The 23,243-nt window shown below is 52.2% G+C and overlaps 1 protein-coding gene across 2 annotated transcripts; it reads right to left on the reverse strand.

Moving 5' to 3' along the window:
* Positions 1-4,425: 4,425 nt before the first annotated feature.
* Positions 4,426-21,452, reverse strand: CCNT1 (cyclin T1). Of its 2 annotated transcripts, XM_073319124.1 has the most exons (9): positions 21,240-21,441; positions 20,739-20,820; positions 19,926-20,054; positions 18,953-19,013; positions 17,383-17,445; positions 16,848-16,893; positions 13,206-13,369; positions 12,782-12,852; positions 4,426-10,533 (listed from the first exon to the last, which is right to left on the reverse strand). In XM_073319124.1, the coding sequence occupies exons 1-9, from the start codon at positions 21,419-21,421 to the stop codon at positions 9,139-9,141; spliced, it is 2,193 nt and encodes a 730-aa protein (XP_073175225.1). In that variant the 5' UTR covers positions 21,422-21,441; the 3' UTR covers positions 4,426-9,138. The 2 variants fall into 2 exon arrangements, with proteins under 2 accessions (XP_073175225.1, XP_073175226.1); XM_073319125.1 differs by lacking the exons at positions 4,426-10,533; positions 12,782-12,852 and having other exon boundaries at positions 13,345-13,649; positions 21,240-21,452.
* Between the last annotated feature and the right edge of the window lie 1,791 nt (positions 21,453-23,243).

Consider the following 23,243-nt stretch of genomic DNA (forward strand, 5'->3'; position numbering starts at 1 on the left):
GGCTGGGCTGGCAGGGGAGAGGAGGGTGTGTATGGGGTGGAGCTGGTCGGGGGGTATGGCTATGGGGAGGGAGGAGAGGGGGCTGGGCTGGCGGGGGGAGGAGGGTGTTTATGGGTTGGGGCTGCTCGGGGGGTATGGCGGGGGGAGGAGAGGGGGCTGGGCTGGCAGGGGGAGGAGGGTGTGTATGGGGTGGGGCTGGTCGGGGGGTATGGCGGGAGGGAGGAGAGGGAGCTGGGCTGGCGGGAGGGAGGAGGGTGTGTATGGGGTGGGGCTGGTCGGGGGGTATGGCGGGAGGGAGGAGAGGGGGCTGGGCTGGCAGGGGGAGGAGGGTGTGTATGGGGTGGGGCTGGTCGGGGGGTATGGCGGGAGGGAGGAGAGGGGGCTGGGCTGGCAGGGGGAGGAGGGTGTGTATGGGGTGGGGCTGGTCGGGGGGTATGGCTATGGGGAGGGAGGAGAGGGGGCTGGGCTGGCGGGGGGAGGAGGGTGTGTATGGGGTGGGGCTGGTCGGGGGGTATGGCTATGGGGAGGGAGGAGAGGGGGCTGGGCTGGCAGGGGGAGGAGGGTGTGTATGGGCTGGGGCTGCTCGGGGGGTATGGCTATGGGGAGGGAGGAGAGGGGGCTGGGCTGGCAGGGGGAGGAGGGTGTGTATGGGGTGGGGCTGGTCGGGGGGTATGGCGGGAGGGAGGAGAGGGGGCTGGGCTGGCGGGGGGAGGAGGGTGTGTATGGGGTGGGGCTGGTCGGGGGGTATGGCGGGAGGGAGGAGAGGGGGCTGGGCTGGCGGGGGGAGGAGGGTGTGTATGGGGTGGGGCTGGTCGGGGGGTATGGCTATGGGGAGGGAGGAGAGGGGGCTGGGCTGGCGGGGGGAGGAGGGTGTGTATGGGGTGGGGCTGGTCGGGGGGTATGGCTATGGGGAGGGAGGAGAGGGGGCTGGGCTGGCGGGGGGAGGAGGGTGTGTATGGGGTGGGGCTGGTCGGGGGGTATGGCGGGAGGGAGGAGAGGGGGCTGGGCTGGCAGGGGAGAGGAGGGTGTGTATGGGTGGGGCTGGTCGGGGGGTATGGCGGGAGGGAGGAGAGGGGGCTGGGCTGGCGGGGGGAGGAGGGTGTGTATGGGGTGGGGCTGGTCGGGGGGTATGGCGGGAGGGAGGAGAGGGGACTGGGCTGGCGGGGGGAGGAGGGTGTGTATGGGGTGGGGCTGGTCGGGGGGGTATGGCTATGGGGAGGGAGGAGAGGGGGCTGGGCTGGCGGGGGGAGGAGGGTGTGTATGGGGTGGGGCTGGTCGGGGGGTATGGCGGGAGGGAGGAGAGGGGGCTGGGCTGGCGGGGGGAGGAGGGTGTGTATGGGGTGGGGCTGGTCGGGGGTATGGCGGGAGGGAGGAGAGGGGGCTGGGCTGGCGGGGAGAGGAGGGTGTGTATGGGGTGGGGCTGGTCGGGGGGGTATGGCTATGGGGAGGAGGAGAGGGGGCTGGGCTGGGCTGGCGGGGGGAGGAGGGTGTGTATGGGCTGGGGCTGCTCGGGGGGTATGGCTATGGGGAGGGAGGAGAGGGGGCTGGCTGGCGGGGAGAGGAGGGTGTGTATGGGGTGGGGCTGGTCGGGGGGTATGGCGGGAGGGAGGAGAGGGGGCTGGGCTGGCGGGGGGAGGAGGGTGTGTATGGGGTGGGGCTGGTCGGGGGGTATGGCGGGAGGGAGGAGAGGGGGCTGGGCTGGCGGGGGGAGGAGGGTGTGTATGGGGTGGGGCTGGTCGGGGGGTATGGCTATGGGGAGGGAGGAGAGGGGGCTGGGCTGGCGGGGGGAGGAGGGTGTGTATGGGGTGGGGCTGGTCGGGGGGTATGGCTATGGGGAGGGAGGAGAGGGGGCTGGGCTGGCGGGGGGAGGAGGGTGTGTATGGGGTGGGGCTGGTCGGGGGGTATGGCTATGGGGAGGGAGGAGAGGGGGCTGGGCTGGCAGGGGGAGGAGGGTGTGTATGGGGTGGGGCTGGTCGGGGGGTATGGCTATGGGGAGGGAGGAGAGGGGGCTGGGCTGGGCTGGCGGGGGGAGGAGGGTGTGTATGGGGTGGGGCTGGTCGGGGGGTATGGCTATGGGGAGGGAGGAGAGGGGGCTGGGCTGGCGGGGGGAGGAGGGTGTGTATGGGGTGGGGCTGGTCGGGGGGTATGGCTATGGGGAGGGAGGAGAGGGAGCTGGGCTGGCAGGGGAGAGGAGGGTGTGTATGGGGTGGGGCTGGTCGGGGGGTATGGCGGGAGGGAGGAGAGGGAGCTGGGCTGGCGGGGGGAGGAGGGTGTGTATGGGGTGGGGCTGGTCGGGGGGTATGGCGGGAGGGAGGAGAGGGGGCTGGGCTGGCGGGGGGAGGAGGGTGTGTATGGGGTGGGGCTGGTCGGGGGGTATGGCTATGGGGAGGGAGGAGAGGGGGCTGGGCTGGCAGGGGGAGGAGGGTGTGTATGGGGTGGGGCTGGTCGGGGGGTATGGCTATGGGGAGGGAGGAGAGGGGGCTGGGCTGGCAGGGGGAGGAGGGTGTGTATGGGGTGGGGCTGGTCGGGGGGGTATGGCGGGAGGGAGGAGAGGGGGCTGGGCTGGCGGGGGGAGGAGGGTGTGTATGGGGTGGGGCTGGTCGGGGGGGTATGGCGGGAGGGAGGAGAGGGGGCTGGGCTGGCGGGGGGAGGAGGGTGTGTATGGGGTGGGGCTGGTCGGGGGGTATGGCTATGGGGAGGGAGGAGAGGGGGCTGGGCTGGCAGGGGAGAGGAGGGTGCATTTTTAAGCAGAACAATCCTATGTCACTGCCAGTCCCTAAAAACGCCCAGAAGAGGTGGGGTGGTGGTGAAGCAGCCCAGCCCCAAGGCCGGGGCTGTACCAGAGCCCTCCAGGAGGGCATGCCAGGGAGAGGAAGAGAAGAGGAGGCCCACAGCCCCGTGGTCAGGACTTGGCCGAGCCAGGGTCAATTCTTAGCTGGGGGCAGGTCAGCGTCTCTGGGCCTCAGTTCCCCTTCTCCCCAGCCTCCAGAGGTGGGAGGACAATCAGCTGGTGCAGTGACAGGGCTTTTGACTCCTTCCCTGTAGGGACCCTTCCAGGCACAAAGGGTAAGTCTGTCTGCCAAGCCCCTTCCCTTTTTCAGGGCGCTAGGGTTGAGTCACAGCCACCCCTTCTCACTAGGCAGAGGCTGCCCGTGCCTGCAGCCAGAGTGCACCAGGCCCTGCCCTGAGGCCAGGGTGCGCGTCTGTACAGCATAGCCTCAGACAGCAGGATCGAGTGCAGAAACAAGTGGCGAATCTCCAGCTGGCTCCTCCTGGGCTCCAGGGTCTCTTCCATCCCCCATTAAAAAGGAGGTTACTAGCCTCCACTTGGCACTGAAGAACCTGGACACCCAAGGCCAAAGAACCAGTACCATGGACCCAGCTAGCCCTCGCAAAAGGGGGGCAGGGGGGAAAATTTCAGAAGCAGGACAGGTTAGCTTTGTGGATTAAGACCAGCACATCCTTTCACAGAGGTACTAAGATGCTATCAGGAAAGCAGCGACTTCACAGCCAAGCTAGGCAGGCTTCAGAGCAACCATCTTTACTTCGTATCATGCGGCTATGAATAGCATGCCTAGCTAGACAAAATACCCTGTCTTGGACCATTATCAGAGGACAGAACAAGGAGTAATGATCTCAAGTTGCAACGGGGAGGTTTAGGTTGGATATTAGGAAAATCTTTGTCACAAGGAGGGTGGTGAAGCACTGGAATGGGTCACCTAGGGAGGTGGTGGAATCTCCTTCATTTGAGGTTTTTCAGGTCAGGCTTCACAAAGCCCTGGCTGGGATGATTTAGTTGGGGATTGGTCCAGCTTTGAGCAGGGGGCTGGACTAGATGACCTCCTGAGGTCCCTTCCAACCCTGATATTCTATGATTCAGAGTCACTGGGAGGGAAGCAAATTCCAGCTGTCCACCGCACAAGCTAGGGTTGAGCCATTCCTCCTAGACTATAAATTCACTGTCAAGCTTGGCACACTGGAGTTCCTTTTCTTGGCTAGATATCCAGCCTTCACTGTTCAGAGCTTTCATTGCCATGAATTATGCACAGCAAGAGGCGAAGAGCACACTAGTGCCATTAGTGGCAGTTGGGGACTTCCTCTTTTTCTATACACAGAACAGATGAGATTGGGTAGGGTTTTGCCTCTTGTAGTTTACTCACCATCTTTTTCTCCAGGAGTCTTAACACATGACACTTCCCCAGCCAGCCAGCATGGCCAACCCCTCACTACCTCAGCCTTCAAGGTGGGAGGCTGACACTCCACTCCCCACTTTCAGTATGGGAAACGGAGGAATAGCAACAAAGTCTGGGGCAGACTCAGGAATAAAACCTAGGTCTCCCCCTTCTAAAGTCTGCACCTTAACCTCAGGCTGAGCCTATTTTCCCTTTGTAATTATCAGTTAAAAAAAACCAAGCAGCAGCTGAATTCATTGACTCCTTTGCCTTTAACTTTTATTGATGTGGATAAATACAGAGAGAAACATACTTGACAGCAAGATCGCCAACACCTGTAGCCCCATTAGTTATCCAGCTTCCTGCTGGTTTGTGCACAGGAAGCTCTTCACATTTTGTATGGGGGGCGGGGGGGAGAGAAACAATGCAGTAGGTATCAGGAGACAGGCAACAGCAGCAGTGGAAGGGAAGGGAAAAACCCCAATTGGTCAGTTTGCAACCACAAGGCAGACCCTGAGTGAGAGATTGAGAGATCAGAAAACGCATTGATTGGGCTCTTTGGCTTAATGTGGGTTTAAAAAAAAAAAATTGAATCCAATCAGAGTTTCATATAATCACAGAAAGGAGAAAGCTTAGGAATGGTGCAGTTTATCACCCCCCAGCCCTCACTCTGTACAGACCGCCAGTAGTCAAAGGTGTTGTGAAGCACCAGTACTTTGAATGCTGTCAAGCGTTCCTTTCGCATCCCAATAGCAGGGTGGCAGTGAAGGCTCAAGCCAGTTGTGCCCCTCCCAGACAGCCAGCATAGCCATGTCTGGAAGGGAAATGAGTTTACAATGGAATTGTAGCAAACTTGTCTCTCTTTTTAAAAAATGTCCAAAGTTTAAATATTTGTAACACTTCAGAATAGGATTAAATTGCCCTTTCTCTCTCCCCCCTGCAGTCATCCTTCCCTCCCATCACTTCCCCAAACAAAGGAATGAAGAATTTTAGACCATACACCTCCTCAGAGGGGAAAAGCATGTTGGACTGCGACCAGGGTGCAGGGCTGCTATCTTCACAATCCATGTTTGCTTAGTGTCTATGTGAAAGAGAGCAGAGTCATGACTGCAGGAGGTTATCTGTGCTGTGGAAAGTTCGGGCAGAGCTTCCTTCCCTCACTGCAGAGGTTTCACAGACCCTATATTTTACTCCCCGCCTTCTCAAGAAATATGGGGACAAATTGAATGTGGAAGAAAAGATTGGAACATCCATGGAAAGTGTCTGCTAATTTCAGCAGCACTGTACATTGCACATCCGGTGACAGTGGCAGAGTAGCCTCCTTTGCACAGATATGGCAGAAGCCAGATTACTTACCCAGAGGAGAGGCAATGCAGGAAAAGCAACCATCAAGTACTTAAGGTGGAGCAACCTCCACCCCACCTCCAACATCCAGTGACTTACACCCATGCCATTCTTTCCACTGCCAGGAGGAAAGTCAGCTCATACCAAAGCACAGAATGCCAAATGAGTTTCAGTCAGGGTCATCTACTTCAATTTCCTGATCCACTAATGCCCACTCTTCCCATCACACCCAAGCTGGGCCCATAGCATATGGGAAGTCAGATTCTCTGCTCTATTACATGAGCACACCAAGCATTCTGGATAAAACCTAGAGGCAATTTTAGATGGTAAAGCAGACACTGAATTCATGCATTTAAGAGTGCCTGCAACACAAGTGATTTCTCTACTCAGTGCATTGTGCTCTTTTTCCATATGGGATGTGAGATGCATTTTGGACAGGGATACCAGAAGAAAGTTCCCCCATGATTCAAGCCAAACTCTTATTATATCTTAAAAAGGAAACCCCTGATAAATCATTTACCTTTTTATACTTTCTCTTATGAAAAATTTTTTTTTAAAATCACACAGGGAAAGAAACCTAGAGAACAAAGATTTTTCTTCCCCCAGAATTTGTCCCCCACAATCTTAACCCAAACCCCATCCTTTAAAATAGGATCCACCACACGGGAAAAATACCCACAAGGCCTGTGCCCCATACATACCACAAACTATGCAAGATTCGCAAGCTCACACCTGTTGTGAAGGAGATAATTTAAACAGTTGGGTTTTCCCCCCTCCATTTTTTTAAGACAGCTTGAAGTTTTACACAATCCACCAAACCAGGATTCTAGCTTCCTGGGTGATCTCTGTGGGCGCTGGTGGGCACTGAGCACTCTTGAAAGACTGGCCTTTCCATTGAGGGGTCCAAATGGGAACGGAATTCCAGAAGCCTGGTCATCAGCTGTACTTGTTTATGGCAGCGGGCTAAGGGCAGTGCATAAACCCCAGGGTTAGCTTTGCAGCTGGAAGTTTAAGAAATGTAGCCATTTAAAAAAAAAACAAACATTTTCCAGAAACTGACAAGACACCCCCCAGAGAAACCCCAGTCTGTTGAACCCTATGAAGGGTCTGCTCCATCCAACCCCTGCAGAGGAGGCTGCATCTGAATCAGTAAGCTAAAAATCCCTAAAAGCGAAAGGGCAGAGCTAGAAAGTGCCTATGTCCGTGATTAAAAGAAAGCCTCATTAATGGCTTGGTTAAAGAGACAGCTAGTGTGCCACAAAAGCTGCAGGTTAAGCAAAGACCAAATCCCTGCTGGGAGTCTCAGCGTTACATATGTAAAAAGGGAATAAAAGTTTTGCACGCAAAACCAGACGACAGCCCTGCACTGAGAGAGTCTTCCTGGCCGGGGACAGTGCAGTTCCAGGTTAAACAGAAAGTTAAAAAAAGACAGGCAGAGTTCAATGCAGGGGACATTGAGTTTCCCAAAAGCATGTGAAGACAGTTTACTGGAAATCTGGAAAATTATAACCTGTGCCACAAGAGAAAACCTCCAGCTTCTTGGGGAGATGAGTAAATGAAACAAAAATGCTTGCCCAAAACTAGCTAGGGCTCCCCTGCTTCCCTAGAAGCTCTGGGTCCACATTCTGGGAGAGAGCAGCAGCAAAGCAGCCACAGGGGTCCCTCAGCGAGCTACCCCTAAGTGGTGCCCTCCGGTCCAGGCCACACAGATGCAGGATGGACTTTTCTAGACAGCAGAAAGTCAACTGCTCTAACAATGCTAACTGGAGACACAGGTAGGTTGATCCTAGAGTCCCCCCCTCAGCTCATCTGTATCTTGGTGCTTCTGCGTTACATCAGCCAGATGCACTGGGTCAGACTCTCCTCTGGGTAAAACTTGTGTCAGTCTGGATTGACTTCAGCAATTTCCCCCAGACTGACACCAGAGTAAGTGCAGAATCCAGCCCAAGCTTTACAGAGGACTTGTGGATTTTGAGAGCATGCCATTAAAAACCCGGACTGTGACCTGTCCCCAGCAGCTGCCTCAGATCCTAGGAGATGTCTGCGCTGCATCTTTGGCGCACATACTCTGCAACAGAACTAGTGTTAGCCAGTGGGTGAGGGGTTAAATGGTCAGATTCCAAGAGACTTGGGCAAATGCAAGGAGGATTCTGCATTAGGCAGAAATGACTAGATCTCTTTCCAGCCACTGCCACCTGTGGGGGGCTCCCAATTACAGCCCCCAGAACTCAAGCCAGCTCCAAGCACGTGACCGCTTGTCTTTATGGGCAACTGAACGGGCAGAAATACACAGGCAGCAACTCTGGCCCCAGCTGGCTCGGGGAAATACAGAGATTCCCAACCCCCACAGGAATGTCAGCCCAAGTGGGGGTCCCAGCCCCTTTTGCAGTGAAAACTCAAGTCACACACTGGCCTGACTGGTCCTTTCACATTCAACCTCAGCCCCCTACAAAGGACTATTTCAAAACAGTTCACTTTTTTGCAGTATTTTTTTCTTTGTAACAAATATGAAGAATCTCATTCCATAATGTGACTGAAATACACTTTGAAGCACCCCCAATCACAATTCTGTTTCACCACCCTCCTGGGCACAGCACCTTCCCCCATCCCCAATCTCACCTCCGCTATCATGCTTCCCCCCCACAGGAGACTGGAGCGAGATCCCGGATGGCACCTTGCTGCTGCTCTAGGCGGCAGACCCATCCGCATTTCAGCGGCCCCTTTGTGCAACAGCCAGCCAGACTCCCATCACTCTGACCCTGTAACCCCCCTCATTACTGGCACATGGCAGACTGAGTCAGTCACAGCAGTGGGGACTTTTCAATGGAACCAGCACAATCTGGTAGGGAACTGCCCTTGCCTCCCAGTGATACTGAGGTGCACAGGGATCCTCCCCTCCAGAGGAAGGAGGGACAGAGCCAATACCAACTGGTGGGTAAAGCCCTTTGCAAGGGGGAGGAGGTGGTCAGCACCAACCTTATTTCACAAAGGAGGAAACTGAAGTGACTCAGCCCAGGTAATGCCCCAAGCTGGAATTGCCTGGCTCCATCACCACCAGACCATGCTGCTTCCATTCATGGCCCTCTTCTTACAGGTCAGCTCCTGACCACCTTCTCTACACCACTCAGTGCTCAAACGAGCCGAGGACAAGCCATGCAAGCCCTTCACACAAGCTCCCTCCCCCAGCCCCTGCAGCAGTGCTAGGGCACTTTACATCACCTGCCAGCTTCACAAAATTAAAGTGAACAAAATACTATGAACAGATATAACTTACTGTTTAAATTATTTTAAAAATGTCTTTAAGAGATTCTGCGACACGTTTTAGGTACCCCCACATCCCCGCCCCCACTGCAACGCCCAGAGGGGCCTCTGTTCCCAGAGGGGGCAGGCCCCTGCAGCCCAGTGGGATTCTGATGGGGAGAGTGAGGAGAAGGAAGGACATTTCTTATCCTTTCACAGCTTGGAGGACTCCGCACTCTAAGACCAATAAAAATAATAAAATAATAATAATAATAATAAAATAGTTTTGTGAGGCAGTGGGGTCAGACCACCCTGCCCCTCCCCTGAAGGGGGTGGCCCAGATTCCAGGCATGTCTATACAAACTCAGTAGTAAAAAGGACTTTACTTGGGCAGAGGAGGGAGGGGGGGAGGGGGTTCTGAGGGCAGTGGGGGTGGTCGGGGCTTGTCCGTGTTGGCAGCTCTGGAGCTCCCAGCGGCCCTTGGATTCAAGTACTCGCCATACGAGTGGGCAAAGTCGAAAGCTGGGGGCTGGGTGGGCTGCATACCCTGGGCGCTCAGCAGCGAGTGCAGCATGTTGACTGTATCCTGGTAGTCAATGGCCTGGTTTGTGTTGTGCCCATTAGCACCGGTGGGGCCTTTGTCCGATTTCCCATGGGTCCCCCTGGCTTTGCCGGCCTGGGGGAAGGGGACGCCAGCTGTATCCAAGCTGTGCCCAGGAAGCTGGGTAGCCCCGGGGAGGTGGGCAAAAGAAAACTGCATGCCAGCAGCTTTGGAGCTCTTACTGATTTTTGGCTGGTGCTCATGTGCAGCAGCAGACGCCTCTTCCAGGAGAGGCCTTTTCCGAGAGGACCCAGACAAGCTGAAGCTTTTATGGGCCAGGCTGCCCTGCTGGCTGCTGTGTTTAGAGTCTCCTGGTCGCTTGCCCCCGGCACCGCTGGCCCCAGCTGCAGGCTGCACATGCAAGTGTTTGTGCGAGTGATGATTGTGATGGTGGTGGTTGGACAAGTGGGCCTTGTGTTTCTCCTTGTGCTCCCGGCTCTTCCCGCTGCTCTCGTCTGAGGAGCTGTGCCGATCTGAGGCAGTCGGCACCTTGATGCGCATTTTGATCTCCTCTGGTTTCGAGGAGAGTTGTCTGTCCCCTCCTCCCCCTGCCACAGGAATCCTCAGCTTCAGGGCGGAGGCCTTGTCGCTCTTCTCCAGAGGAGGGCGCTCTGCGCTTTCGGAGCTGCCGGTGGGAATCTTCAGGACTGGGGAGGGGTTGTTCTCCTGCTGGACTTCCCTCTCCCTCTGCTGCTGGACCAGGAGATTCTGTGCAGCATAGGCATACTGAGACCGCACATTGGCCTCCATGTTCTCCAGCTGCCGCTTCTGTGCGGCCAGCTCTTCAGCATGCTTGGCGCGGTACTCTTTCAGCGACACCTTTGCTGAGGGCGCGCTCTTGCTGCTCTGCTTCTGGTAAGCAGCGCCATCCTGCTCAGTGGCTGCTGAGCTTTCGTTAGTCCTGTGAACCTGGCCAGCCTCTAGCTTGTGTGGAGGATGGTGGGACATCCAGTGCTCTGACTGAAACATATCCATACTGCTCAGATCAGTGGGAGAGTCCTCTCCATCTGGGAGGGGAGGCCCGGCTCCTGCAGTCGAGGAAGTTGACATACTCATTAAGCCTGCAATGTTCATGTCAGAATTGTTCCTGGAGATCATGCTGAGAATAGTTTGCTCCGAGAGGCACTCATCTTCTCCTTGGTCGTCTGCTTTGGATTTCTTGGCTGCTTGGGAGGCCTGAAATAAAGCAGCAAGAAAGGACATTTGTACCTCAGTGGCTTTGTCACTGACACAGGCCCTGTTACCCACTCAGGGAGAAAAAGGGAGAACTGCCACTGTGCAGAGTAAGTAGCAAAACTAAGGTGCTCATGATCACGCAGCTTCCCTCATATTGGGGCTATCACACTAAATGGTCCTGCAACAAGTTGTACATCTCTCACCCGCTTCAGCACCAGCCTGGGGGAGAATTCTTTTTGCAAAACACATTTTTGCCCCAGAAGAGACCACATGTTTACAAATACAGACAGCAGCAGAGAGCAGCATGCCCTGGGGTGAGAGGCCCTAGGCAACTAGCACTTGGCTGCGGGTTAGGGCTTTGGACAGTTCACACCTCTATTGTTTAAAGGCAGGGCAAATTTAAGGTGGTTGATGCCAATTCTTAAAAAGGGCTCCAGAGGGGACCCCGGCAATGACAAAAACCGGTGAGCCTGACCTCAGCGCCGGGCAAACTGGTTGAAACTATAGAAAAGAACAAAATTGTCAGACATATAAATTAACATAATTTGTTGAAGAGTCAGCATGGTTTTTGTCAAGGGAAATCATGCCTCACCAATCTCCTAGAATTCTTTGAGGGGGTCAACAAGCATGTTGACAAAGGGGATCCAGTGGATACAGTGTACTTAGATTTTCAGAAAGCCTTTGACAAAGTCCCTCACCGAAGATTATTAAGTAAAGTAAGCAGTCATGGGATAAGGAAGGAAGGTTTCTCAGGGATCGGTAACCGGTTAAAAGACAGGATACAAAGGGTAGGAATAAATGGTCAGTTTTCAGAATGGAGAGAGGTAAATAGTGGTGTCCCCCAAGGATCTGTACTGGGCCCAGTCCTATTTAAACATATTCATAAACAATCCGGAAAAAGGAGTAGACAGTGAGATGACAAAATTTGCAGATGACAAAACTACTCAAAATAGTTAAGTCCCAGGCAGATTGCGAAGAGCTACAAAAGGATCTCACAAAGCTGGGTGACTGGGCAACAAAATGGCAGATGAAATTCAATCAGAAAAATCGATCAGTTGATAAATTCAAAGTAATGCACATTGGAAAACAATCTCAACTATACATATAAAATGATGGGATCTAAATTAACTGTTACCATTCAAGAAAGATCTTTGAGTCATTGTGGATAGTTCTCTGAAAACATCCACTCAATGTGCAGCAGCAGTCAAAAAACATCTAATAGAATGTTGGGAATCATTAAGAAAGGGATAGAAAATAAGACAGAAATTATAATATTGTCCCTATATAAATCCACGGAACACCCACATCTTGAATACTGCGTGCAGATGTGGTCGACCCATCTCAAAAAAGATATACTGGAATTGGAAAAGGTTCAGAAGAGGACAACAAAAATGATTACAGGTATGAATAGGGCTGTCATATGAGGAGAGATTAATAAGACTGCTGCTTTTCAGCTGGGAAAAGATGGCTAAGGGGGGATATGATAGAGGTTTATAAAATCATGACAGGTGTGGAGAAAGTAAATAAGGAAGTGTTATTTACTACTACTTATAACAGAAGAACTAGGGGGTCACCAAATGAAATTAATAGGCAGCAGATTTAAAACAAATAAAAGGAAGTATTTCTTCACACAATGCACATTCAACCTGTGGAACTCCTTGCCAGAGGATGTTGTGAAGGCCAAGACCATAACAGGGTTCAAAAAAGAACTAGATAAATTCATGCAGGATAGGTTGGGCAGGGATGGTGTCTCTAGCCTCTGTTTGCCAGAAGCTGGGAATGGGAGACGGGGATGGGTCACTTGATGATTCCCTGTTCTGTTCATTCCCTCTGGGGCCCCTTGGCATCGGAAGACAGGATACTGGGCTAAACGGACCTTTGGTCTGACCCAGTATGGCCATTCTTATGTTTGTGTAGCCCTCATGGCTTCAAACATACAGGTTTAAAGCAAAGCTTAGAGGCCACAGAAAGTGGCACCCAGCCCTCTCCTCTCGCCCATGGACGGGGAGGTGTTACACACCTCCTGAAGGAGTGGGTTTGTCAAGCCCTGGCTAGGAGAACAGCGAGCTCATCAATGAGTTTATTCAAGACGAATGAAAACAGAAATGTACGGTCTGTTAAACCTTAATATTGAAGTGCCCCTCCTTCCCCTGAGCACTGTCAGTACTACAGACAGCCCAGCCCAGAGGCCAGACAGGAGACTCAGAGCCAGAGCAGTGGACAGCAGCCCAAGAGAGGAAATTCTTACCCGCCAGTTGCGGATGCGTTTGAGCCGGTTGGGAGTTTTCTCAAGAATCTGCAGGAATTCATGAGTCAGCTCTGCAAAGGGGACACACAAAACACAGACAAGAGGGTCAGAGGGAGGACGCAGAGCAGCCACAAGCCAGCAGCCCGCTGCTCACTGATGGGTGGAGCTATTCATGATGAGATAGAGCTATTTCAGGAAGGGAAATACAGTGAAGTAGTAGCACTGACTAGTTAAGCTCATCCCACTCCATGACTTCTACTGTCTCTATTGCACCAAAGAAGCTGCCACACTGAAAACCCTGGCAAGATCAGAAGCCCTTGAAGTCCATGAATTGGTCAGTGGCTGTGTCTGAATGGCAGACCCAGGAATAGATGCCAAGATAATAAGAGTGCCTTTCTGGGGGGGACCTTGCTCCAAAACTTACCGTCTAAGAGCTCCAGAGTTACAGTGCCATCAACGTATTCCCACCAGTGCTTCCCGTCCGTGGAGACTGGGATCTCCCAGTTGGACCACTTACAAGCCAGGTGGATACAGACGCAGGCCACAACGGGAGGGGTGTACTGCAGGCTGAAGGTGGTCAGGTGCAGGCTGACGTCACCAGCAGGGAGAGAGAAACAGAAAGCCATGAACTCCCAGGCCTGAACCTCAGCACACACAATCCCCCGCTGAACAGACACTGCGGAAGAGGTGGGCATGGTGGGAATGTTCCTGAAGGGAAAAGGACAATTCCTCCCCCAAGACATCCCTTGTTGTCAAGGCGTCTCTATGCACTGCCAAGTCACTTGTTACTTCCCTGTGCTGCTCAAACCAATTCATTTTCAGGCTTCTCCACAAGCTCCTCCCAACTCTGGGCTCTGGGGCCCATTGCCTATTGCAGGTGAAAAAAAAAGTTAAGTTATGCTGGACTTCAGCCCAAGTCCCCTGAGGCCCAACATCAGAACCCGAGAGAAGCAGTGGGCAGCTGGGTTCTTGGCTTGGAAGTGGGCTCTGCTCAACCTAAGGAGAGATTCAGACAGCTCCATTTCTTCTGCTGAAGCAAATTCACATGGCTGGAAAATGCCGATTCCCAACCCAAGCAAAACTCCTGCGAAGTTAACGTGATCGGTAATGACACATGCACCATCATGAGAGACCCAACAACCAACAGTTCAAACAATAAAGCCCACAGACTTCCACTCCTGCCTCCCTCTCTCAAACCTTGGCTTCCTCAAACCACACAGCTTCTGAATGTCAATGGAGCTGGGGGATTAACAACTGCCAACTCAGAGAGACACTGCAGCACTGGACTGGGCCTCAACCCCCCTGCACACATCCCCCCCGACATGGCAAACAAAGCCTCAAATCCACTTCATAGAACAATTTGGAGGTGCCAGTTACATCTTCACAGTTAAGGTTGATCTCCATTTCACAGGGGTTCAACCTGTGCTTTGTATGAAAAATACATTGTATTTGCCCCAACTTTACAGCACCCACTCAAAATACAAGATTAGTTTCCTGAGAATTCCCTAGATTAATCTAATGGTTGTTAAAATATATTAAAAGCTGAGTCCTGTAGGAGATTTAGTATATGTTGGTCGTCTTCGTTCTGAATGATCTTCTCAGAATGGACTCTCCAAACCTTTGTTTTACTTAAAAATAAATCTAGAGCATGGCCTACTTTTGTACAAATTTCAGTTGTAAAGTAAGCGATGTCGTTAACCATCACTGCAATTCACGGTTATGATTGTTGTATTAGCCCCAAGCAGGTCCAGGTAACTTAAATGAGGTCATTGTGACAGATAACTCCACCAGTCACGCCTCTACTTCCACAGCCAAGTGCCATGGCCTAAATCCACTGGTTGATGCCTCAAAGATCTACAAGGGAGCCTGGTCTCCTGTCAAGAGTTTCCCCTGGTCTATTACTTGGCCCAGCTGTCACTGTTGCTTTGGGCATCAAGAAAACAGTGTCTAGGAAACTTGGAAAGCATCGACACTGGGCCTCATGGACAGGGGACCCATGCCCCACTCCTTTCACAGAAACTGGGCTCACTAAACACAAGCCTCTAAACCTCTGGTCACTCAACAAACAGACCTAGAAGTGGCAATTCTTCAACAAAAAAAAACTTCAAAACCAAACTCCAACGTGAAGCTGCAGAACTGGAATTAATTTGCACACTGGATACCATCAGATTAGGCCTGAACAGAGACTGGGAGTGGTTGGGTCATTACAAAACCTAAACTTAATTTCCCCAATACTAATTTCTCCCTACTGTTACTCACACCTTCTTGTCAACTGCCTGTAATAGGCCACTCTCTTACCACTTCAAAAGAGAATTTTCCTCCCTTGGTATCCTGCTGTTAATTGATTTACCTCGTTAGACTGACCTCTAACTTGGTAAAGGAACCCCCCATCCTTTCATGTATTTATACCTGCTCCTGTATTTTCACTCCATGCATCCGATGAAGTGGCTTTTGTGGGCTAAAATCTTACGCCCAAATAAATTTGTTAGTCTCTAAGGTGCCACAAGGAATCCTCATTGTTTTTGCTGATACAGACTAACACGACTACCCTCTGAAACCTGAATTAAGTCAATTGCCAATTAAGAGCCAGATCTGCCAGTATATTAGGGTTGCTATGTGCTGCTCTGGTGATGCAAAGCCACTGTAATCAGTTTAATTAGCCAGTGGGTTTTAGCTGCTTTGCACTGTTCTGGTGTGCCAGTGAACCTGCCCTTAAGAGTTACCATTTTACAGAATGATTTATGGTTGATAGTACATATCCTCAAATCACTAGAACTACCATACTGTAGCATCTCCTTTGTGTTTATTGTTCAGTAAGTTCATGTCTGAAATGTGTCATTTAAAAAAGTTCCCAGATCAGGATTAAAAACCAGTTCAGCAGAGATCCTTGGAGCAGAGGTGGAAGAGAATTACTTCCATTTAATAGAATGGCAGGACAGAGGGGGACTTGCCCAAGGTGTGTGTGCGTCACACAATCAATCAGTGGCACAGCAGGGAATGGAAGCAGCTTTTCCAACTGCGGCCTTATCTCCACTAGAAACGGACTATTGGCATAGCCAGACCACAAGTCACCCTAATGGAGATGCAGCTTATACAGTTCCCCAAATAAGCTATGCCAGCAAAACTATGTCACTTAGAGGTATGGTTCCCGCCCCCCACACTCCTAACCAACAGAGCTATGCGGGCAAGACTTAAGTATACCAAGCCTAAGCCCAAGTTCACCTGCTGAACCAGTCCTTTCTGATGCAGACACCTGCATACCCAAGGGCATGTCTCTGCCTTTTACGTTTTCCACGATATTGCCCTGCTTTTCTCCAACATCTCAACATCCCCTCCAGAATGAAACCTAGGTGTCTCCAATACACATGGTTGAAGTTAAACAACCTTTCACTGAACCTGATTCCATGCGTTTGCATGAAGTAATGGCTGCAAGAATTTCCATTTTTTACGAGCTTCCAGTTTGGGCCTCTTATTGGTACTTGGAGTTAATTTTTCAATCCTTATTTGAAAATCTGAAGTCACCTCAAGATCTTTTAAGAGAAAGAAGCCAAACTGCCTTAGTTCTTTTCTAAGTCCCTCTCTTCAGGAATAAATGTCTAGCATTAGACCACTGCATAGCACTCTGCCAAATCTCTCACTGCTTCCTCACATTCCCCCATCTATCTGCATCCACCTGCTGTCTTGTCAATTGCAAGGCTCTCTGGGGCAGGAGGCATCATTTGGTTCTGTTTGGACAGTGCCTAGCGCCATGAATTCCTAGTCCATGACAGGGCTCCCAGGCACTTCAGTAATGCGAATGAGCACTTCCTTCAAATACTCTTTAAAATCCATTTCTTCTTCTAACTACCCAAACAGAAGTGTGCACTGTCCAGGAGCTGTCCCCTTATCCGCTGTAGATTGCTCCATGGGACAGGGACCCTTTCTTCTGTTGTACAGCACTAAGCAATACCCCCCCACACGCCCCAAACTCACTAGATAATACTCCAGAATGTCCAAATGGCATTTCCCCCCACCCCCCGATAAAACCCTCTGCTAAAAACATAGGAATCAATTCAAAAGTAACAACCTGTTGGTCGCCATGAAGTAGGAAGTTTGTGCCAAATCCTTGCTGGCTGGAAAGGGAAAGGAAAAAACAAGAGTTAGCTTGAACACTTTGGCAGAGACTTCCACAGTACTAGTCTGTTAGAAGTACAGGCTTCTACAGGGAGTGGCCGCAGCAAGCACAGAACTGGATATGAAAGATCCTGCTGGTCTGATTTGTTTCAGTTCTGCCCCATAGCAACACAAAACCTGCATTTAACAAAACCACTGTGTTGTGCTTTACAGCAACTCAAAATTATACCCGTTCCCGCACCCATTTGCCACTGCAGCATCTTTACTTCAATGTTAGATTGAATGACACACACACTCTGTGTAGTGTCTGGGTAATTCACTGTTAATGAATGCTACCACCTCCTGCTTATACAGCCCTTTCAACCAAAACATCCCACATGATTTCAACTCTGAGCTCTCTAGAGGAACCATGTCACCTAGCTCGGTAATACAGCCACCTCTGTGATGGAAGGTGGCAAGCGTTCAACAGCACACTTTAGGTCTCTTACCTCGCACTAGCTGCGTGCACTTCACCACGTGTGTATGGGGGTGATCAATAGTGATCTCGAACCCTGAAAGAATGGCAGAGACATGTGACCATTAGGTAACAAACACAGCATCCTCACGGTTTTAAATATCGCACATGCCTCCTGCTCCTGGAAAGGCAACTCAGCTTCCCCTCTGCACTAAAAGCTCACACTTTCTGCTCAGAGGCAAGCAGGAATAAAACAGAAGGATCAAGCTGTCCAGTCACAAATCCTGAAGGTCACTGGTTTCCAAGCAGCTAAATTGCTTACTGCTGAAGAGACTTCACTGGAAGCAAAACACCTATTACGGATTTTAAGTAGGACAAAGCCTCTTGCAGCAGCTGGAAGGAAGGAAGAAAGAAAACTAGCATCTGCTCAAAGGAATTTGTGCCACCCAAAGCACCATAAGGAAGCAGGTGTCTTCTATTTGAGGGAGCCTGTAGCATGAATGTCAGATGAAGTGAAATCCTTGCTTCAGTTTTCCATTTAGTTTTGTAAGTTGTTTTTAAAAATGACAGCCCACGTGCTGAGCATCCGCTTCTGTCCATTTACTTCTCTCACCAGCATAGTCATGGCAGAACTGGGATTCTAGAAGAGGCAACTGGGAGGACTGAGCACAGGACAAGGAGCCAGGAATTCTACATGTCAAATGCTGACTCCAGAGCTACCCTGCTGTGTAACTGGGCAAGCCACTTAACATCTGTGAAGTCTTGGCCTTCACAACATCCTCTGTAAAGGAGTTCCACAGGCTGACTGTGCATTGTGTGAAAAAATACTTCCTTTTGTTTGTTTTAAATCTGCTGCCTGTTAATTTCATTTGGTGACCCCTAGTTCTTGTGTTATGAGAAGGAGTAAATAACACTTCCCTATTTACTTTCTCCACACCAGCCATGATTTTATAGACCTCTATCGTATGCCCCCTTAGTCGTCTCCTGACTTAGTCGTTTCCTGAATGAATCAGGAAAGATTGTTTTTTAAAAATAAAACAAAACAAAAAAATAGAAGATTCGCTTGGCTTTTTCTTAATCAACAGAAGCCTCCACCACTCAGGTGTCTAGTAGAGCCATAGGAAATGCCAAATCCTAGACGTAAAGGGCTACATTAAAAAAAAACCTCCAAAGAAAACTAATGCTAGAAGCAACCTGATCAAAACATGAACATTCATTCTAGGCTCCCTTCGCTACCCCAGAGCGGATTAATCCAGTGGCTGGGATAGGAGACAGAGTACCACACTGTTACAATTTATAACACTTGTACCCAGAGCAACTGGCATCCAAGCAGAACAAAACCTGCTGGGGATAGAAACGAGTCAAACTCTGCATGTTTAAGCTGTTATCAACTCAAAATAAAGTAAGTGAACCCTGAAAACACGTGTATGAGAAGAAAGTGGTGGTGTGAAAAAAGGTGGTTGCCTGGACTCTTGCTCTCCCATTGGCCAGCTGTGCATCTGCCCTCCAGCTGTGGAGAAGACTGGGGGGTTAGACTCTCCGCTCTGCGGAACCCTCCTGGGTCTGGGATTCGAGTGGAAGCCCGTCCGCTTTGAAAAACTTACCCAGGGTCTGCAGTATAATGCTCTCTAGAATGACCAGGTCTTGAGCTTGCTGCAGGTAAGCCTGGGGTTGAGAGGACAGGCAGGTTACTCACGATGAGGCACGCTGTATAAAGCCTGCACATTTCTAACTCTCTCTCTCAGGGAGGCCAAAAAAAATAAAAAATAAAAATCAAGGGGGAATCTTTATCCCACTCAGTACTAGAGGAAACTGGCACAGATTCCCTCCCAAAAGAGAGAAAGCAGAGTGCTGGATGGATACATTCCCCTGCTAGTGTTCATTTGACATGGGTTGCTGCTGCTGCTATATGCTTTAGTCTCTCTCTCTCTCCATAAGAGAGTTTTAAACACAAAGGGACATGTCAACATGAACAGTGTGGGTTAAAATTTAACCTTTTAATCAAATTTTTTCCTACAAGCTTTGGATCCTGGATAAAGCTTCCCCCTTTCAGCAGGGTTGGCCACTCAGTTCCAGTTATGAAGGGCTGTCATGAGAGATGGGGAAAATGGAAACATTTTTAACAATCCCACCATTAGGTGGGTGGAGAGAGGATTGAACTGCACACACCATTTTCTGCTTTGCTACAAGTGCTATTTAACTCTGACAGATATGTCCACTCCCTACTCAGAAGCCTCTAATACAGACACAATTACGTGGCACATCCGATTCTTTCGTTCACACCGGCATAGCGGAGGGAAACAGGAGAGATCACAGAGCAGAAGAGACAAGTCATCTGCTTTGACGAAGCCTGAAAATTGTGCTGTACAATAGTGGTTGATTTGAAAGCTACATTCTGCAATGTAACCACTCATTTACAGAACAGATGGTTATATACTGGAGTTAATGAGATGCTTTAGCCCCACAAGTTACTTATATTACCAGAATTCTACATTTCAGGATGCAGTACCCTTTGAGGATGTTCTCATCCCTCCCTCTCGAGCATGGAAATCATTCTGCTGGTGTCTGGCCACTTACCTCACTTCTAGTGTCTGGAGGGGTGTCCTGAGGATGCAGGCATGCATGCGCTACCTTGATTACATGCTCCAGCTTACGAGGCTGTTCCTCCACCTTGGCTGCCAAGAACAGGGCTGCTGGTGCCACAGACTTCATGGAGAGAGAAAAACAAAAAACAAAAATGGTCTCCTCGTTCAAATAGTCACAAGCCTACAGTGTTAGCGTCCAGATGGGGTCTGCGCAATCTTAGAGCTCCGAAACCATTGTATTTACTGATTTCCTCCAGGCCTCAGATACAGAGATAAGGTGGAGATGCAGATTTGAGGAAATGCTCTTCTGGTATCCCATTAAGATGTCTGTAGTAGGAAAATGTTATGCCCTCCCGCCCCCCCCTTTTTTTTTTTTTTTTTTTTTTTTAAAAAGTCCCTAAACGTTCAGGATTAAAGCTACAAAAAGTCAATTTCTAAGGCTGACTAGAGAGAACATTCACATAACAAGAAAGATCTTTTAAAGGTCCAAAGAACATTCGCTGTGACAAAAGTATAACTACTGTCAATTCCATTACAGCTTTTGCCCAAAGAGATCAGCTGAAGCTCACAACCTCCCCTCCCCGGTAGATCAGGGTTACTTCTATTTTACAGCTGAGTCAAGGAAGGCACAAAGAAGTGATGCACTCAAGGCCGCACAGCAGGGAGAAAGAGAGCCCAGATCTCTCGACTCCCACTCTTGTGCCCTGGCCACAGCTCCCCCGAGACGCTGGCGGGGAAATGCCGCTAACGAACATCGCACCAGGGTTTCCGGGCCGGGGAAGGCGAGAGTCCGAGCGATACCTACGTTGCGATGAAACTGGGTGAAGGACTGAACCATGTAGAACCGGTGCATGTACACGATGGCGGTGTTGATGGTCAGCTGAGAGCTGAAGGCGTAAGGTTAGGGAAAAGCCGCCTGGAAGGGGCGCCTGCCCCCGCTTCGCCTTGCTGAAGGCCCTGAGCCGGCAGCCGCGCGGCCCGCCCCGGGGCCGGGCTCGCAGCCGCCCCCCGTGCCCGGCGGCTCTGCGGGGTAGGTTTCCACACACGCGGCCTCACCCGTGCGAGCTGCCCCCGCCTGGGCACCGGGAGGGGGGGAGGGGGGCTGGATTATAGCGACCGGGGAGGGGCCCATATGTACCGGGCATCAAGGGACCCCTGGGAACCGCCGCAGGGAACCCCGCGTGGGACCGGGAAGCGCCTCGCCCCGCGCAGCGCCCGCCCCGGCGCCCGCCCGCCCGCCCGCCCGCCGGCCGGCCGCGCTACGCGAGCCCCAGGCTTCGCGGCCTAGCCCGCCCGGCGCGGATACACGTTGAGGCGCTGGCCCATGTCCTGGAGCAGGTTGGCCGCCTGCTGCCGGTAGGAGAGCTCCTTGTCCGGGTCGAGCCCGGCGCGCCGGGACGGGCTGCGCTCCAGCTGCTCCCGGCTGAAGTACCAGCGCCGCCCCGCGCCGCCGCCGCCGCCGGCCCCTGCGCTCGCCGAGGCCTCCATGGCGATCCGCGGGGCGCGCGCACGCCGCGCCGGGCGCGCACGCACGCACGCACGCGCCGACGTCGCGGGCGCGCGGGCGCATGCGCCCCTGAGCGCGGCCGGGGCCCCGCGGCGCTCCGAGCCAGCGCTGGAGGCCCGAGGGGGGCCGCACTGCGCATGCGGCCGGCACGTGCCCCCCCCCCCCCTTCAGGAGGACGAGCCGAGGCCGGCTTGGGCGCAGGCGGCTGCTAGGCCCATGCTTCGGCCCGCACTGCGCATGCGTACGATCTTGGGGCGCTGAGGGAGCAGAACTGGGCATGCGCGGGAGCCTGGAGCTGAGGGAAGCACGTAGCTGGGTGGGGAGAGGAGGCTGGGTGGACTCTGACCCTTCCGGCCAGCCTGACCCCCGGCCCCGTGACCCCACCAATGACCCCTATAACCTCCCCCGTGACCCCACCCCCATGACCCCTGTAACTCCCCCGTGACCCTCATGACCTGTGACCCTACCAATGACCCCATAACCTCACCTGTGACCCCACCCCCATGACCCATGACCCCGATAACCCCACCTGTGACCCTCATGACCTGTGACCCCACCAATGACCCCATAACCTCACCTGTGACCCCACCCCCATGACCCCGATAACCCCACCTGTGAGTCTCATGACCTGTGACCCCACCAATGACCCCTATAACCTCACCTGTGACCCCACCCCCATGACCCATGACCCCGATAACCCCACCTGTGAGTCTCATGACCTGTGACCCCACCAATGACCCCATAACCTCACCTGTGACCCCACCCCCATGACCCATGACCCCGATAACCCCACCTGTGAGTCTCATGACCTGTGACCCCACCAATGACCCCATAACCTCACCTGTGACCCCACCCCCATGACCCATGACCCCGATAACCCCACCTGTGAGTCTCATGACCTGTGACCCCACCAATGACCCCTATAACCTCACCTGTGACCCCAGCCCCATGACCCCAATAACCCTACCTGTGACCCCCACCCCCCACAACCCTGTAACCCCACTTGTGACCCCACCCCCAGAACCCCTATAACCCACCTGTGACCCCAGGCCACCCCATGGACAATCACAGCTGGCTTTAGCCCAGCCTGTCTGATTCCCACCAGCCCAGAACCCAGCTTCCACCCCTTACTCATATACCAGTGGCTGGCTCTCCATCCACAGTAAACCCTCATGGGTGAGCTGCCCCTCTCCTCAATGCACAGCAGTGTTCAGAGAAGCAAACAAGATAAAAGGGGTCCTAAGGAATGGGGCAGAAAATAACATAGCACCCTCCACCTGGGGGGCCCTTGCCTGGGATGTGGTGTTTCTCCTATATCTTTTTCTGACAGGAGGCAATGTAGGGGATTCAGAGAGAGGCAATGCGGATGATTACAGACCTGGAGAAAACTCATACAGAAAGGGGTTGAAAGGTCTGGGACTAAGTGAAGAGAGAAGAGACATGACGGAAAGTTTTAAAGTACACGTTGGAGAAGGAACTTGGGTGTGCCATCTCCTATTACAGGGGAAGGGTGACAACCAAGGACATTTAAATCTGATGAGACATCGCTTTCTACAAAGCACAAGTAGTAGTACTCACTGCCACAGAATATAACTGAGGACAAAAGCTTAGCAGGGTGACTTAAAAGGAGCAGCCATTTATATGACCAATGGGAATATGCACAGCCACGAGAGTTTCTGTCTATTTTACAAGAGACAGAAATGCCCCTGCTTATGGGGATGAACCCTCCACTCCGTGACAGGGGGAGGACGGCACTTTCCTTAGGGGAGGGTTATTCTACAACTCCTCACTTCAAGGTTTCTT

The sequence above is a fragment of the Lepidochelys kempii genome, chromosome 20 (genome assembly GCF_965140265.1).
Source record: "Lepidochelys kempii isolate rLepKem1 chromosome 20, rLepKem1.hap2, whole genome shotgun sequence".
NCBI lineage: Eukaryota > Metazoa > Chordata > Testudines > Cheloniidae > Lepidochelys > Lepidochelys kempii.

What these genes read in the sequence shown, in the direction of transcription:
- CCNT1 (XM_073319124.1), bottom strand. Translation starts at nt 21,421, where the DNA reads ATGGAGGCCTCGGCGAGCGCAGGGGCCGGCGGCGGCGGCGGCGCGGGG. An exon ending in TCACCCAGTTTCATCGCAAC is followed by an intron (nt 20,055 to 20,738) that starts GTAGGTATCGCT and finishes CTCTCCATGAAG; the next exon opens with TCTGTGGCACCAGCAGCCCT. An exon ending in CATTATACTGCAGACCCTGG is followed by an intron (nt 17,446 to 18,952) that starts GTAAGTTTTTCA and finishes CCATTCTTTCAG; the next exon opens with GGTTCGAGATCACTATTGAT.